Source organism: Haliotis cracherodii, unplaced genomic scaffold (assembly GCF_022045235.1).
Source record: "Haliotis cracherodii isolate W230 unplaced genomic scaffold, xgHalCrac1.p SCAF_7, whole genome shotgun sequence".
Taxonomy (NCBI): domain Eukaryota; kingdom Metazoa; phylum Mollusca; class Gastropoda; order Lepetellida; family Haliotidae; genus Haliotis; species Haliotis cracherodii.
The window spans coordinates 21,319,927-21,337,342 of NW_027266330.1; the positions used below are offsets into that span (position 1 = coordinate 21,319,927).

General features: G+C 37.6%; 2 protein-coding genes across 2 annotated transcripts; both read left to right on the forward strand.

Moving 5' to 3' along the window:
• The first annotated feature begins 1,067 nt into the window (after positions 1–1,067).
• LOC139447938 (uncharacterized) lies at positions 1,068–6,844 on the forward strand. Its single transcript, XM_071229437.1, has 3 exons — positions 1,068–2,024; positions 2,755–2,823; positions 6,701–6,844. Exons 1-3 carry the CDS (start codon positions 1,068–1,070, stop codon positions 6,842–6,844), a joined length of 1,170 nt encoding a protein of 389 aa, XP_071085538.1.
• A 2,353-nt stretch (positions 6,845–9,197) lies between these two features.
• LOC139447757 (uncharacterized) lies at positions 9,198–14,957 on the forward strand. The gene is made up of 4 exons (XM_071229243.1): positions 9,198–10,163; positions 10,719–10,787; positions 11,233–11,322; positions 14,901–14,957. The coding sequence occupies exons 1-4, from the start codon at positions 9,198–9,200 to the stop codon at positions 14,955–14,957; spliced, it is 1,182 nt and encodes a 393-aa protein (XP_071085344.1).
• The last annotated feature ends 2,459 nt before the right edge of the window (positions 14,958–17,416 follow it).

Genomic DNA, 17,416 nt, shown 5'->3' on the forward strand with positions numbered 1-17,416 from the left:
TAATGGACCATATATTGTCCGATCTAGAATGGTCAGAATGTTTACTTAGAATTGGAATCCTTACGAGGAGTTCTGGAATCCGTCTCTCAGCTTTCCACAGTAGTGTCAATGTTCTTATTTTGACCCATTGAGATCAAACAGAGGGTACTGCTATCCCGCTTCCACTTTTGGCGGCATAAAGTTTAGGAAAATGTCACTGTATAACAAACATTTAAACAAGTCACCCATTCCAAGGCTTTCCGACCACAACAAAACATCCAGTTTTCTAAATCCTATCAACTATTACACAGTGTATTGTCATTTCAGCAATGTACATGTACCAGTGTCTATTCTCCTATTTTGTTGAATATATACAAAATAACCTTCTTGCCACTCGGAATAGTGCATGTGGTGTTACGAACAAACAAAAGAACAAAATAATTATTGTTATCTCTACACAGATATGTTTGCATGTACTCGAAGCTCATGGGTTATTCCCTAAATAACACAATCAATTGCAATCCCTTGATATAAGAAAGTTCTACGCCATTGTCACCTAAGCTGCTAACTAATCAATAGTATTGATTATTCTGAATGTCATTTATATAAACATCTAGCTACACAATTATGGACAAAGCAATTGGTAAAACACGAGTTAATGATGTTGAAGGAACTCTCATTAAGACCTTGAATTATTCTTCTTCTATAAGAGACATTGTACTGGAAAGGCCTGAGTACACATATCCTTAATCGCAATTACACGTGCGACAGCTAATTATTCCGCTATGGCCTTAAGCAGTCAGCGCCTCGGTCAACACTACGCGTCTCCGTCATATTTAGGTAACTGTACGCATGAAGCAAGCAATCAGTATGGAAAGTCAACACGAGTATTGTGTGCAATAAATGATATTTTAGCCGAGTACTTTTTCCCAATAGCTGGATATCTGGCACAGAAGTCTCCAGTTTCACACGCATTCATTATGTCTTGAACGTCTTCTGGCATGTGCTTTAGATGCCTCCATACCCATTCGACTGAGGTTTGAAATACACTAAAGGCCTCATAATCGTTGCATTTGTTCAAGACAAAGATGGCTGTATCAGTGAATAATCCTGTGGCCGTTGAAGATATCGCCAACACAGACCTGGAATGGTGTTTCAAACCACTGATGATACTTATTGACTTTGCAGGGATGCATATGCCAATGAAAAGACGAAAGGCTTTCAACGCTTTAAGCATTGTGTACAGCGTTTGCTTCTATGTCTGTCTTTGCCTCGGAAACACTCGGTTTTTTCTCTTCACAGGTGGCACGAATACTGTGGGCAAATGGACGACTCGGCTGTCATTCTGCGGGTTTCAAGTCAGTTGTGCTTACTTCACCACTGCGACTTGTTTCAGCATCAACAGACACCTGCCAAAGTTGTTTAGGGAATTTGACTCATATGGAAAGAGTTATGGCTCAGCCACTGACAATGCTAAAATCAGGCGAATAATTAAAATCCTGTTGTGTCTGCTTTTATGTCAGAGTTGTATCATCCACGTATTTATATATATGACAACGTTTCACAATGTAAATCCCAAAGCAATACATCTCTCACCTTTGGGCTACATTCAAGAGGACTACCATCTCATCTTCAAAATAGTATACGATATTTGGCTTTGGCTTTGCACACTTCAGATGACCGCCATTTTAACATTTTTCGTCATTTTCACGTACTGCCTCTCCAAGGAATATTCTAGGACAAATTCTCAAATAAAACACATGTTTGACAAGGCAGGTGAAGTTGCACCATCAACAAGAGAAATTGACAGAATTCGTAGACAGTTTGAAAACATTTGTTCGCTTGTGGAAACGACTGATGAGGTTTTCAAACACGTGATTGGCTCCTGCTACATTGCATCCGTTCCTGTCATCTGCCTTATGCTCTTTGGCTTGATACACACTGACCTGATGAAAGAAGAGAACATAATGTTAATAGACTCTATGGCTGTCATTTTGACGACTGTTGTCGTTTTGACTTTGACTTCAGTGGTTTTGAACTTCAAGGTAAACTTCACTATTTCTCAACTATTACTTGGCTTCCGTTATCATCATCGTCGTCATTATTATTTACAGATTAAAATAAAAAATGAAGCAAAGAGGGTTTGGGTGATCCTGGCAGTAAGGCTGGTTAGGTGCCTCATCAACTCAGGGCCCTTTCTCAGTCCACACGCAGCCTTAGCAGCGAATGGGGCTTCTCCCAGGAAGCGCTGCCTAGTCAAACCCACCCAGAACTTTTTGGAGAATGTGAAGACTCCCCAAGATTGTCAGAAGGGATGTATACCTGGAAGTAAACCCGGGTACTCTCCCAATGTCAGTCAACAGATTGGGAGGTAGCAAACCGAGAATAATGAGGAGTCGGACAACTTGCTACTCGGGATGCAAGCGTCACATTTCGAACGCGAGTTTGCATATTTGCCATGTTTTTCCTGAATCTTGTCAACCACATTAGTGTTAAAAGGGACAGAAAATTAAATAATATAATTATTAATATTATTTTTATTATTAGTAGTAGTAGTAGTAGTATTTGAACAACACCTCAGTTATATAAGTACCAGGAAAGCCTACATTGAGGCAGATTGTACTTATGTTAAACACAATAGCATACTTTCAGATATTCTATATTTCACAACAGGATCATTTTGTATCTAGTAATAATATAGGTTATTGATTAAGGATGCACTAAATTAATCAAATCACAAAGTAGAGTCAAGAATTAATATGTTTCTTTGTGTAGGCTCATTCCGGTCTGACGTGTCTCCTCAAGGTTGATTTGTCAAGATTGACAGAAAAAGATCTGCAAATCGTAAGTCATTAAACCTTTTTATTTTAAATTGTGTCGCACCTCTTACCGACACCTTCCCATTTTGAATCTTGAATGAATCCCTAAAAACTGTATGATTCAGGGCTTTGAGAAATCATTAGGACAAACAAGAATTTGAAAGTGAGATATTTATTACCCTTCAGCATCAGACAGTAATTTATAAACAAATCGTGTAATGTTGGACCTTTCTAAGTAAGTGAAGGAACACGAGGGGTGGCTGAGAAGCTTTCATGAGTGGGTTGAGAACAACTGAGTAATTGTTCAAACGTTGGCCCTCGTAATCATCGCAATAGTTAGTTTGTTTTCGTCTTCCTCGATGGGAAATAAACACTCTCAAGAAATACCAGAGTAACATTCACAATGGGAATGTACAGTGATTTCTAAATAACTGTTACTTGGTCTTAGCAAAGGCACCGTAAAATCCCAGACGAGTCCCCACTTGTTCCTCTTGTCTCCGTGTTTGATTAACAATTACGCCGCCTTCACAAGAGAAACGCCTCACCCACAGAGGAGCCGTCTCTTACTTGTCAAAAGAGAACTATTAAAAACGGAGTGAATACACACACGTGATTTCGACTAATAAATAGTTGAACCAGCCAATAGCATTAAGGTGCACTGACACAGATAAACCAACTGGTGGTTTAAGGATTATTATTTGACGAAGCAATGACGAAGCTATTCTGACCAACATACACAGAAGGTATTACATATCTACACAAGTATACATATGCACGACGCCAGTCCAAATAGATTAACAGATATGGGATCAAACCACCTGTTATGTAACCAGCTTCTGTATCCATAGCTGGACGGCGACTCCGGTCTTTGAACTTCGTCGGGGGCACCGACGCTTCTGTACGAACTCTGTAACATCCTCTGTATTCACCAAATAAGGCACCGTCACATTTCAACTTACATCTAAACTTGAAGAATGAACTGTCTGGAAAGCATTATGCAAATGATGATGACGTCATCTCTGTTGTGGAGGACATTTTGTACCATCAGCCTTCTACACCAGTTGGACTCAGGCACTCCAGTGTCGTCGTGGACCTCATCAGCAAACACTAATCTTCTACAACTCGTACAATGTTAATGGTAGAATATTAAACAACCTGACTATAAACAAGTATCCTAATTGGTTGTTCATAGTGTCATAGCGACTGATTTCGAACAACCATTGTCTGAAGAACATTTGATTACAAAGACTAATTACCCTGTAGCCATGACATGTGCATGTCTCCATAACCTAATTGCCATTATATATAAGACCCTTCTCACCGTTGTTAATCCTCACCAACATTTCATTGTATACTGACTGTCAGCCAACCTGGGCTACCATATCACTTCCCCTTAATAACTGTTATTTAAAGTATGACATTTATTGCCTTAATTGTTCATCCCCTGTGCTGTGTCGCTTCATCACCCTCATAAGTCCCATGTCCAGATCAACGTCATTGTCTATTTGTCTGTCCATTGTTGTTCATTACGAAATATGGGTTACCATTACACTGTTAGTGACGGTTTTGGGACGACCTCGATCAGGATGTGCCTCTCGTAGGAAACGTCCTGAGATTGAGCTGGAGCTCCGCTCACCTCACGTATGCCTGAGCTTGAAAGTCTGCTCATCGTTGTGTTTGTGTTGTCAGAGCAGGGCCTAGATTTTCGAAACGATCTTAGCTAAGATAAATCCTCACAACTTACGTTCAAAGATAAGATATCTTAAATTTAAGATAAGATAGATTTTCGAAACTATCGTAAACCTGTCGCAGATCGTACACAGCTACGATACTTATCGTAACTCTGACAGAGTACTCATTTGTGTTAGAGATTGAAAAAGCGGGTCGTTTCCCAGTGACGTCACTGGGATTTCCCCGCCGCTAGCAATAACAATATGGAGTAACACGGAATTCGTGATCACATTGTCAGGTCACATTGTCACACGCAACTATCTGAGTGACATTCCGTACAATCCTATATATGTCCTTTATGTAGACATTTGTTCTTATGATAAGAGATGACTACCCGAACACAAATAGCATTCGTGTGCCATGCAAAGGCTTTTTTCTCAAACCCAATAAATGTTATAATCAATAAGTGTAGTGTTACCACACTACAGCTTTAAGAATTGAAATAATGTGCAAAACGATACTTCACTATTTTCCCTTCAAAAGGTCCTCTCGCGAGCGCGCAGAACATTATGTGAACACGTTGCGTTCAAAGTCAAGGACGAAAGTAAGGGACGTTATTCTAAATGACAGTGACTAGATGAGACCTTTGATTGAACAGCAGTCGTTCAGCATTTAAAATGCGTGTTCAAGTCTGATGTTACGTGATGTATAGTGGGTCTATCTAGACCCATAATTCTTATCAAAATTTAAAAGTGACACTAATTGTCGTTCGCAAAGAGAGATAATTTAAGAAGTTATGTCAGGTTATGTTGTCACATTGAACACGCCACAAGTTAACGGGAACATACATATAATGTTGTCCTTTTCTATCCCTTTAAATTAAGTAGAGCTAATAAACTGAATTGTCTGATTTCATTTAAATCTGGCTGAGGAGCGAAATACATTGTAAATGTGTCAAATCTATTCCAGAACGTAGTTCGATGATGTTTGGCTTGTCTGACAGCATTGCTGAGGATCATTTACTAGTATTTGTACGTTGACTCTATACTTTAAAACGATTTTATTGTCTGAACGGTCTCAAGTATCTTTATATTTTTTTGACATAAAATGGGAAGATGGACACTTAAATATTAAAAAGACCATAATCAATTATAATTTTAAAATCGGTTTATTGAATGCAAATTTCAAAGATTATTTCTGCAAACATCTATTGGAAAGTGAATTTTGGACGATGTTCAAACTATTCTACTTTTTGACGACATTTCAAACCCGAACGAGCATGGGAACCAATTCTTTATTTGATTTTTCGATACGAAAATCTGTGCTTAACTTTTGCTGTCAAAATTTCAATAAATTGTTATATTTAATGGAATACATCTATATGCCGTTAATCACCTGTTTATAAAGAATGCAATTGTTCAACAGACAGTTAATCACTTGTTATCAAATATTTGTCTTTCAGTAGTATAGATAACCTAGGTATTCTACTTAAAATGAAACAAAATACAATTACTTTTCTGAGAAAAATATTAAATATACCATACAAATATTTGAGCACATGTATTTCCTTGTTAAGTCAATAAATACTAAACTGTATAGTTAAAATTCAATTGTTAAAACCGCTCGTCCTACACGATTTTAGATGTAAAAATTGATGCGAAACCTATATTTTTTTACATATGAAGATTGATATAATTTTATAAATTGCGAAAATAAAGACTAAAGCATTGACACAAGTGCGATCTAGAAAATATAACAGCGGAACTCTGCGCTTTATGAAAACTGTAACCTTGAACAAGGTCTCGACGGGCGAATACAAAGGGAAACCACTCTCAACTAGAGTATGAACTAAGATTAGCTGCCCCTGAGGGCAATAAGGTCACGGTCATTACTAAACAGCCGTACATGTATGTCCAGCAGGTAAACATAAAACGTCAACGACTGAGAACAATCAGTTTTGAAAACTGCTGAAACACATATTGCATTGGGTCTAAATGGCAACATTGCAGTCTTAATTATGTGAATGGTTAACTGAAAATCAGTGATGCTACAAGGTGTTCGCGAAAAGGGTGCGCCTCAACAAATGAAGCAGTGACGAAAAAGAACAATCCTCTGACGGTAGCATCCTCCACTCACTCAATTTGCATATAAAGTAAGTGTTTGTTTGTTGTCTGACGCCTCTCCGTAGTAACACAACAAATGCTGTTATTTCTGTATTTTTCCTATTTCAGATTACCATTTTCATTACAAGAATGACAACCACAAATATAGGGTATACCCTGTATAATCTCTTCACAGTCGACAGCTCGACCATCCTAATGGTAAGTACTGTGGTGGTTGATGTAAGTCTTAAATGTGAGGTACACGGGTTATAGGAGTTTGATGAGTATTAAAATGTATTATGTCCTTCACAGTGATACACATGTCTCTGTAACAATATGTATATGGATAAAACAAATGGAAAAGAAATGTCGATTGTTTAGGGTGATAGCGCTCTTAACTTTTGATATTTCAACTTGTACATCTACTGCCTTCCGACCACGTGCTATTCATCTATAGTTCAGTTGGACTGATCATTACACCCGCAAGTTTGAATATGATTTGATGTTTCTGTTTGACTTCAGCTCATTGGAACAATGTTGACACGTCATTGTGGTTCTTCAATTCAAGCCTGATTGACATCTCTTTACACATCAACGGCATAGAGTGTAGATGTTAGAATTAATCTATTAATGTTTATATCAATTTAGTGCTACGAAAAGGAGATGTCAACAAATGAAACAGTGACGACAAAGAACACTGTCTTTTTTCACGCTCTTCAGTGAAGGACAGAAACATTGTAAAATAACTATCCACCACAGACAAACAATAAATGTGATGAAAAACAACGCATTATTACTGTTTTTATTGGTATCAAACGAGAATATGTTGCAACTGATTTCATGTCTTGAGCGCCCAATAATGGATATATATATCTCAGTTTTGTTGCTCTCTATCAAGTTAACATTTTCCAACTCGCAGGATGATATTTTCTCACTGAATAAACTCAGAGGTACGGGTAGCCTGATGACATTGCTTTCACGAGCATACATGTGTGTGTCTGACAGTCATTAAACCAGGCCCTGCAATAGCCATACACTTATTGACGTTATCACACGGAAATTGAGCATCGACCCTATTGTACATGAGACGTTGTGAAGGGTGTTTCCGAGACCATCCCATCAAGGGTATAGGTCACCATGTGTCTGAAGTAATCATTGAAAATTGTAGTGCATCGCAATGTGAAACTACAATAACAAGTAGCATTCAATAATGAAGATCTTTATATTTTATTGAAAATCAATTTAATTGAATACACTTTTCATGTGAGACAAATAACACGCTTGTCACAATTTGTATCTCAGAAAAGGATACAATTAAATTGTATGAAAGTGAACACAATGATTTCACAAATGTGTACAACTGAATGTAAGATAATGCAATGTCCCCAGCCACCAGGCAACGATGATTCGTAAATCACCAAGCCTGACCACTAGATCCACTTAGTTGCCTCTTACGACAAGCATAGGTTACTGTATGCCTATTCTATCCAGGAATCCCCACAGGTCAAAAGAAAAAATACCAGACGCAAGTCATAGTTTTGCCAATTTTGCAATGAGTTTGGTGTTTCTATCTCCGATTAAACTTTAAGATCCCCATCAGTACCATAGTGTGACATACAAATCCACTTGTCACCAAATTTACCTTACTAGACAAATGTTATGTTTTTGGAAAGGCGTTTAGAAGTGATACACATAAGGAAGAGACTTTATGGGTGTCAACTTCTTTATTATGAGGAACACAACATTTCGGAGTATATGCCATCAAGTGATCGAATGCTACGAGGCAGAGAGCATACATGTACATGTAAGAACAACAAAAGCAACAAGATAACAAAAGGTGAGAACTTAACAAGGGAAGCCAACAGATAGTTGGCGATGATAGGTGATAAGCAAAAGACAATGGAAGCCAACACTTTACAGTAATTAGCGCTGATAGTTATGAACAACTGGAAGCTAGGACTAAATTTTCACTGATTGGTAATTGGCAATGGACAATGGGCAAACGTGAGGCCGGGGGTAACTAGCACTGACAGGTGAAAGAATAGAAATACCAAAGGACAAATGGGAGCCAGCTAGATAATTGGCACAGACAAAGATCAAAGCAATAGGTCCCAAGCACAAGGCAGATAGGTTCCATGGTCAAGGTTCATGGCTGGCTGATGTCACCTGATGGCTTCTTGTAGTTTTCTTTGTCGCCAGTTGTTGCTGTTGTTGCAGATACCGTTGGGTACAGGGTATCAACATTTACCCTTTTGACATTTAATAGACTATTCCTGATTTTAAGTTCTTTTGCGATTTCATTGTCCTCATCTGGCGCCAAACGGCAGCTGACAAATTGAGTTGACATGGCTCTTGACTTCCTGGAAACGTTCTATTATATGAGATGCCTTTTATTGACCAATATTAAAGCGTTTAACGAACAATGATACCGAGCTCTCAAAACCTTTTACTCTAAGTGTCTTCAAAATAAAGGGTTGTTCGTTGGAATACATAATAATTGCTTGACATATACTGGACATATAAAGCTGGACCTTATTCGTGCAAGACACAAATACTAGAGATCTATGGTTTGAGAGTGCAGTTGAACACACTGGCATCTCACTCTTGAATTTCTCATTCAGCGGGAATGTTTGTTTCAAAGGTATCCTCACTTGATACTGACGTAGAGAAATGCGGAAATACCGTACATATATATGATGTGTTGAAGCCGTTTTTAACAATTTTAAACATTGCTGGTTTGCACATGCCAATTGAGAGAGGAAGAATGTCCAGTGCAATGAGTATCATTTATTCTGTCTTCATTCACATCGTGTTAGGGTCAACCTTGTGTCGGTACTTCATTCGCTACACAGATGAGGTGTATACTGTGGAATCCTGGATGGCAGTATTATCCTACGCAGGATTTCAGTCCAGTGGTATGTATTTTGGCAGCGCAACATGTGTCGGTGTAAACAAACACCTGCACAAGTTTTTTCGACAGTATGATTCATACAGAGACACGCATGCCTCAACGATGGACAACCTAGCTCTCAGGCGCAATATCAGACTGTTTCTTTTCCTTGCTGCGTTTGCAGTTATAATTTGTGTGCCAATTTTGTACTTTATGTTACTTCACAATGTCGACCCAGCTGTCGTGTATCTAAAGCCGATGAAACTGCTTCCACGGGAGTATTTCCCTGTCGTCAAAGCTATATTTTTTATTGTGTTTTGCCTTATTGTGGTACAGGCAGTATTTACCCTGGCATTTTTCTGTTTTCTTACCAATTGCCTGTTCAAGGAGTTCAAACAGCTAAACGCTGAGTTAACCAGTTTGTTTGGTAACAAAGAGGGAGATGCACAGAAGTCATATATTGAAAGAATACGCCACCAGTTTGAAGACACGTGTTCTCTAGTTTCCACGGTTAACAAAGTGTTCATGCATATGATTGGATCAGGCTATATTGCTTCGGTTCCCATCATCTGTCTTATGCTGTATGGTTTGATAAAGGATGAATTGATGAAGAAAGAATATGCAATGTTGCTAACTTGTATACTATTCGGTGTTATCGTTGTCGGATCAACACTTTTGGCGTCAGTGGCCCTGAACATCAAGGTACGTATTATAACATCTTATATTGATAGGATGCAGGTGAGCGGGTGCTTTGCACATGGAGTGTCAGTTTTGGTGAGATAAGCGAGCGAGTGAGTGGGTATGATTTTACGCCGCTTTTAGTAATATTCAAGCAATTTCATAATCGGGAGAATACTGTATCTATTCCAGGATACAAACTTTACAGATCACGTCAATGTCATCCATACCACTGTAAATCTTAAATCCACAGTACGGTTTACGGGTCAGTGTATGTCTCCAACATTGTGTGATTGTAAGTAAATTATCATACCCCAAGGCGTGGGACCTTGAATAATTGGTGATCATGGTCCAAACAGTTTAACAAAAGGTCATTGTGATTTCGATGGATTCGCTTTTAAATCCAGCGGTAATCAATACTCATGATCAGTCGCTGTCCAGATTACTTGAATAGTTGGTGAACCTGACACTAACAGTTCAACAAAGAGTCATTGTGATTTAGGTTGAATGGCTTTTGAATGCAGCTGTAATCAATTCTCATTGCCCTAATTACCAACAATATCATGTTTATTGTTACAGGCACATTCCTCACTGATGCATCTTTTAATGGCCGACTTTGCTGAGCTTTCAGATACAAGTTTAAACATTGTAAGTATTTACTGTGCATTGTGCAAGATGCAATGAACCATTTATTTCTCCCTAAGCTTAACATTAGTACCCTGCCATAAACAGTTTAAACCCCATCATAATTCTTTTTCAGTTTATGTAGTATTTCCAAAAGGTGCAGTCTCTGCCTAATATGCTCTGTCGAGAACAAAGAAGTAAGCGTATATTTCTTCCACACTTACAGTCATAATCAAAATGTGACTTGGATTCGAACCGACAAAATGCGGATCCCTTTGCAGTATGAAGGACACATCTCTGCACAGCACGATGCGGCACAGGAAACGCACCTTCAGTCCTTAGTACATACCCCTCTAACAATATCACTGTTGGTGGAAGCACACTGCTATCTCACATTTTCCAGGTAACGATTCCTTTAGAAATGACTCATTGATGATATCATCATTTTTGCAATTTGATTTCATTTCAGGTCAACATTTTCATCACAAGACTGACAACCACAAAAATAGGGTATACAGTATACAATCTCTTCACAATCGACTGTTCGACAATCCTAATGGTAAGTGTTTTATTCTTTGGTACAAGGTAGACCGTCAGGCAAAACGTTACATGATGACAATCAGATATATTAAGTAGACCCTAGATAACCAAGTTATTTTATTTTCCAACAAAAATGCTGTTTGTGGCGTATGATTCATTAAATGCTCACATTTTGCGTCTTTGCAAACATTTTAGTGGTTGTTTTACAGTCTTAACCCGCATGAACCATCTTCATCATTTTCACATTTTCGAAACTGGTGAAATCTTACATTACATAATTCTTAGCGATACAATTATTTTTCCTAGAACTGCTTGACATAAAAAAGTGAATGGAGTGCTGCACCTTGTTTGAAATTTTAATGAGAGTAAATTAACGTAAGTGACTAATTCTGTGATATTTATCATATTAGTCACATAACCTCTACTAGTATAATGGCGTGTAAAGCTTAATGTATGTGGAAAGACCGAACTAATACAGGTCTGAGACGTTTACCGTATGGTCACCATGAGATGACAAATCTTGAATTCCAATTAAATCATACTTTTCGGGATAGCATCAGATGAATGGGCCACAACTGATGCATCCTCTATCAGGGACCGACTGTTAAAACTTTATTTGATATTAACACATGACCAATGTGAACAAAGAAAACAGGTTTAACCTACTCAATGACATTAATGCCAGGTCCAAACTCTAGGTTACATACATGTACATCAAATAGGTACCTGGGAAGAAGGGCAGGACACAAGTCATTCAACAGGTGGTAAAAGCAGCAGGTTCTATGTGCCTTGCTGAATGGGATCTTTATTCATGGAATGTTAAGATGTGTAGTTACAGCATAGTGGCGGAAACTGATCATACATGTATTCAAAACAGAAAGAAGAAATAACTAGTCTCATTTTCCATCAAACCGTCTGTCTGAAATATACTGCGAAAACCTTTATCAAGTTTTCAAATTACATTTTATTTGTCTTAATACTTGAAACATGCATATACACTAATACATGCCAATATGAAAGAACCTCAGACATGTACATGCAGAATAGAGCGATTTATGAATGTTAATTACTTTGCATTCAGAAAATATTCTGCTTTGGCCCAAAACATGTTTGCAATCCCAATATACAAAGAGTAAGGTTTCAGAATTAATGTCACAGAATGAGCATTAATCATGCGTTTGTATAGATGATGCGATGGCTACATTTGAACTTGAAAGCCAGTAATTTGACATATTTTGTTCATTTTCTATAACTGATAAAATATCTTCCCAGATACTGTTGTTATGATTTTATTACAAACATATCTGGTAAAACTTGGTATCTTTGATAGAAATTGGTAATAATCACTAATTGTGAATTTAATCTGGTATTAAGTTGATTGAAATGCATTATTCCATCATCATTGTAGATATCTTTCAAAGTGTTTATTCGATTATAAAAACAATTCCTTATAATATTTTAATATTACACCAATGAGGTTCTTATAGTACTTCTGCAAGGTTTGTAAAATTCATGTTGTATGTTCTGTAAAATGTTCACCATATATACGTGTCCAATGTATTTTTTATGTCGTCACCAAGTGGAATTATATGTTGTTTCGTGGAAGTATGTAAGGTTATAACAGTTTTGTAATGAAGATTTGTTTTGATAACTGACAATTTTGGAGAATTTATAATGGCCCTTACTTCTATCATTCTCAGTCCTCAATCATCATATTTTCGAGTTAATGTTTTATGTTATCCCTTTGACCAATGCAAAATAAATTTGTGAACGTTTTCTTTAATTGAGAGTGACTGTCCCATGTACAAAAAATATTTATGTATCACCATCATCGTGTCCAAGTTCCACATGATTCAGTTTGATACCTTTTATTGCATTAGCAGTTCGACTCATTAATCTCAAAATGTCCGGAACCGGCAGGAATAGGTAAGGAGACAATGGGTCGCCCTGTCAGCATCGCATTTCATTACAGAAGATGAAAATAGATGTCAGTTTTGTGTGACACAAAAGGAAGCATTATTGACTTCTTCGTTATTTTGATATCTCTGTACAGTAATCCTAGCTTGTGTAAACAGATATCAATTAACTCAATGCCCTTACTCAGTAGTCGCCTGACGAAGGGGCAAGAAGTAGGCCTGAAACTTCGTTTCAAACAATACAAAAATTGTTATCCATAAACGTTTTCTGTTTTCAATAACCACTTGTTAATACGGTGGTGGTTGTTTATAGCTGAGGTGTATTTAATACAGCTTACCAATGGTTACCTTAGAAGTCCCAAATAGCGATTGTGAAAGCATCTTGGAAAGGGATGATAACATCTTTCAGGCATATCATATATTGTTTCATGAAATATTTACTTAATTTGGATAACTGTGATCAGCTGTGTAAGCTTCGTCATTTTTCAGTGGAACTACTTACATTATCTTACTGTTTATGGCTGTAGCATAGCTCATTAGAAATAATTCCGAATATCATATCACAAAATGGGTAGATCTGTGAACTTATGGAATCCTCTCAAATGCTGGTGAAATGTACCTTGATACCTTTCACTCAGCATTTAGCATTCAGCTTAAACTAATCCTTTCACAAACGACATCCTATTATTTTTCCTTCGCAATTATCTAACACTATCAAATCAATAACGTTTCAGATCGTGTCTATTTGTTTTACGAATACATGGAACATCGTAAATGGTGTGGGATACAGGGATACGGGGCCTCAATTTGCCATACAGAGCTGGGGCCCTTTTGCGTGGAAGAAATCTAGCACCATAGGTTCGAGATCAGCAGATCAGGATGCAACGGATCTTATTTGGTCCAATATTTCATCTGGTCATTGTTTCCGAAGTGTGTTCGATTTTATCTCATGACATGAAATAAAACAACACAGGGACGGCGATTAGCCTATCTGTCTTTTTCATCCGTAATTCTCACACACAGATCTGGCACTGACGAAGCCATCATAGTGTATTTGTTTTTTATATGGCTGTATAATTACGGAAAATACAACAATGATGAACCTAAGAGTTCCATTAGAACCATCATGATTGAAAAGCCGTAACTACCACAAATACTCACCACACCAGCAGTTTCAATGACTATACATAGAAAATTGTAATTTTCTGGCGTTGACGTTTTATACTCACAAATATTGAATTGCATTGCCAATACAATTTTTTATTAAATAATGGTATGTTGAAATCATTGTCAATAACACCACCCTAAGCCTAATGGATGCAAAATGAATGCCTATCGCTACGAGATGCACGCTACAATAGTGTTGGTGATTTTATGTTCAGGTATTGATGTGGTGCACGGATTGCCCTGTCGTTCAAGGCGAGAGTTGCGTCCCTTACTCACGCAAGAAACCTATGATTGTTGGTTCGAATCCCTGTTTGCCCCAATTGTGATTCTAGGTTTGTCAAAACCATACCCGTGCACGTGGGTTTCACAAAATTGGTAAACGTCTGAGACTTCTTTCACTCTGGGATTGCCTCCCACAGTAATCTAACACGGATTGATAAAACTGGAATACTGTTCAAAGCAGCATTAAAACCAACTCATTCACTTCTATAGCAGTATATGTTTCTATCTTCAGCTTACTGGAACTATGCTGACGTACGTTGTGGTGATTCTACAGTTCAAGCCTGACTAACATGTCTTAGTTGTGAAGCCATGATAGATGATGGGAACTTGGGAACTATCCCGAAGATTCGAATAATTAATCATATGCGTGGTGATGAGTTAAGACCTATTAATAGATACTACACATGTTGTATGAATATTTATTGATGGTAAATACTTATTCAACTGTGCACGTTCTCATAGTGAATAAGTCAGTTAACAGTGAACCGAGAGGAGCAAACAGTTTGACTTTTGAAAAATGTTTTCGTGGATCAATTATAAAGAAATAAAACATGTTGAAGGTATGCATCATGTCATGTATATATACGGTTACAGTGAGTGAGTGAGTGAGTTGGGTTTAATGCCGCTTTTAACAGCATTACAGTTATATCGCGGCGTGTCAGCTTAATGTGGGAGGAAAGCCTGAAGAGATGCAAGCCTCAGACGTTTACCACTTCAGTGAAACCCACGAGCAGGGGTATGGTGCTGACAAACCTAGAAACATAATCGGGGCGAACAATCATAGGTTTCTTGCGTGCCCAATGTACGCAACTCTGCAAAACGAATCGTGGCGCCTTAGACGGCTGGGCCACCCTTGCCCCATATACGGTTAGAAGTAACCGAGTCAATAAAAATGGTATTTGGCCTTAAGTAAATATCACTTCAAGCGATCCAGTGTATTTATAACGTCATCTGTTATATGTACATAAATGTGAAAACGGTATATCATTATAACAAGATGATCTGTTGGATATGCTTTCTAAATGTGATGATGTGTATGTTGTCATCGGAGGTGATTTTAACTCTAGAACTGGCACACTACCTGATTTCGTTGAAGACGATATCCTTGAATACTTGGAAGGTAATGATAACTACATGTGGGATTCTATGTGGGATAGTTTTAACATGAAACGATTTTCGGTAGATTCAGCTATAAGATCGTTTTGGAAATACTTTTTAGATATGTGCAGTATTCTTGACATCCATATTATGAATAACGGATCTGAATCAGACGCGGGGGTAGGGGATTTCATGTTTATAGGAAATCAAGGTGCTAGCGTGGTTGATTATATAATATAGTCATCTGAATTGTTTAATATATGCAGCAAATTTGACATATGCTCACGCGCCGAGTCATCACATCTTCCACTCACAATGGATTTACGTACATTTCACACAACTGAACAGATTAAAAGTGATCAAAGCATTCATGAATCCTTCAGGTTTTGCATAGGTCCACGATAGAGCTGATAACTTTAGATATGGTTTGTCATCAGATGAAGTACCTTATTTACTTAAAAAGACAATAGATACAGCATTCATTAGCATCGATGCTAGTGTAGATATATCACTTAAGCATCACGAATGGCTGCATCAGATATAAAATGAAAAGTTTGCATCAACAACCCGCATCGTCAGTTGTATGATTGTTGCTGTGAGTTATTCATAAAAGAAAGATGTAGATGTTTAAATATATTTCGAAGGAAAAAAGATTTGGAAAATTATCACCGCATCCGGAATCAGTACAACGAACATGTAGAAAAAAGATAGTTGAATATTATGAAATGAAACAGGAAACATTCATAATTCAAAGGTTTTTTGGTCAACTCTTAAGAAGCTAGTGTCACCTCTACACAGTCAAAATAATATTAATACCGAAAACTGGTCTGATCACATTACAAAGTTATTTACAGACCGTGGTGACAGTGATGATGACTTTTTTCTTGATTTAAAGATGATAATATATACTGATATCGAATTATCACGAGACATACTGGAGAATCCGACTACGGATATAACAGAAAGCATTTCTCATCTGAAAAATGGTAAATCAGCTGGATATGACAAAATTGTTTAGTTTTTTAAACATTCTACAGATATACTGGTACTATATCTGGAGTTGAGTTTTAATATTATGCTGGAAACATCGTTCTTTTCTGAAGACTGGGCACTTGGTATTATAGTCCCTCTCCATAAACAAGTTTCAGTGAATGATACAAATAACTATCGAGGCATATTTTAGCAAAGTGTTCATATATATCATTAACAAAAAGTTAGGATTCTGGGCTGATGCTTTTGAAAAGATTAGTGAGTCTCACAATCTGGTGTTGGGCAAGGATACTCGATAATTGATTATATGTTGAAGTTGCCAACAAAAATACTTTGATTCCGTCAGCAGAAATAAATTATCGTCACGTTTCAAAGCAAATGGACTTAGCACTAAAATTGGAAAGTTAATGTGCTGTATATATTAGAATGTAAAGACTTGTGTGCGACATAACGGTATTGCGTCTCACACCTTTGAAAGCAATATTGGTGTTAAGCAAGGGTGCATTTTAGGTCCGTTTTTGTTCTCCTCCTTTATCAACGTGAGTGAGTGAGTATGGTTTTACGCCGCTTTTAGCAATATTCCAGCAATATCACGGCGGGGGACACCAGAAATGGGCTTCACACATTGTACCCATGTCGGGAATCGAACCAGGGTCTTCG

Bases quoted from the DNA above. Each gene is read 5' to 3' on its own strand.
- LOC139447938 (XM_071229437.1), top strand. From the start codon at position 1,068: ATGGCTGTATCAGTGAATAATCCTGTGGCCGTTGAAGATATCGCCAAC. The intron at 2,025-2,754 runs GTAAACTTCACT...TTCTTTGTGTAG, and splicing joins CAGTGGTTTTGAACTTCAAG to GCTCATTCCGGTCTGACGTG. The intron at 2,824-6,700 runs GTAAGTCATTAA...TTCCTATTTCAG, and splicing joins CAGAAAAAGATCTGCAAATC to ATTACCATTTTCATTACAAG.
- LOC139447757 (XM_071229243.1), top strand. From the start codon at position 9,198: ATGTTTGTTTCAAAGGTATCCTCACTTGATACTGACGTAGAGAAATGC. The intron at 10,788-11,232 runs GTAAGTATTTAC...ATTTCATTTCAG, and splicing joins CAGATACAAGTTTAAACATT to GTCAACATTTTCATCACAAG. The intron at 11,323-14,900 runs GTAAGTGTTTTA...TTCTATCTTCAG, and splicing joins ACTGTTCGACAATCCTAATG to CTTACTGGAACTATGCTGAC.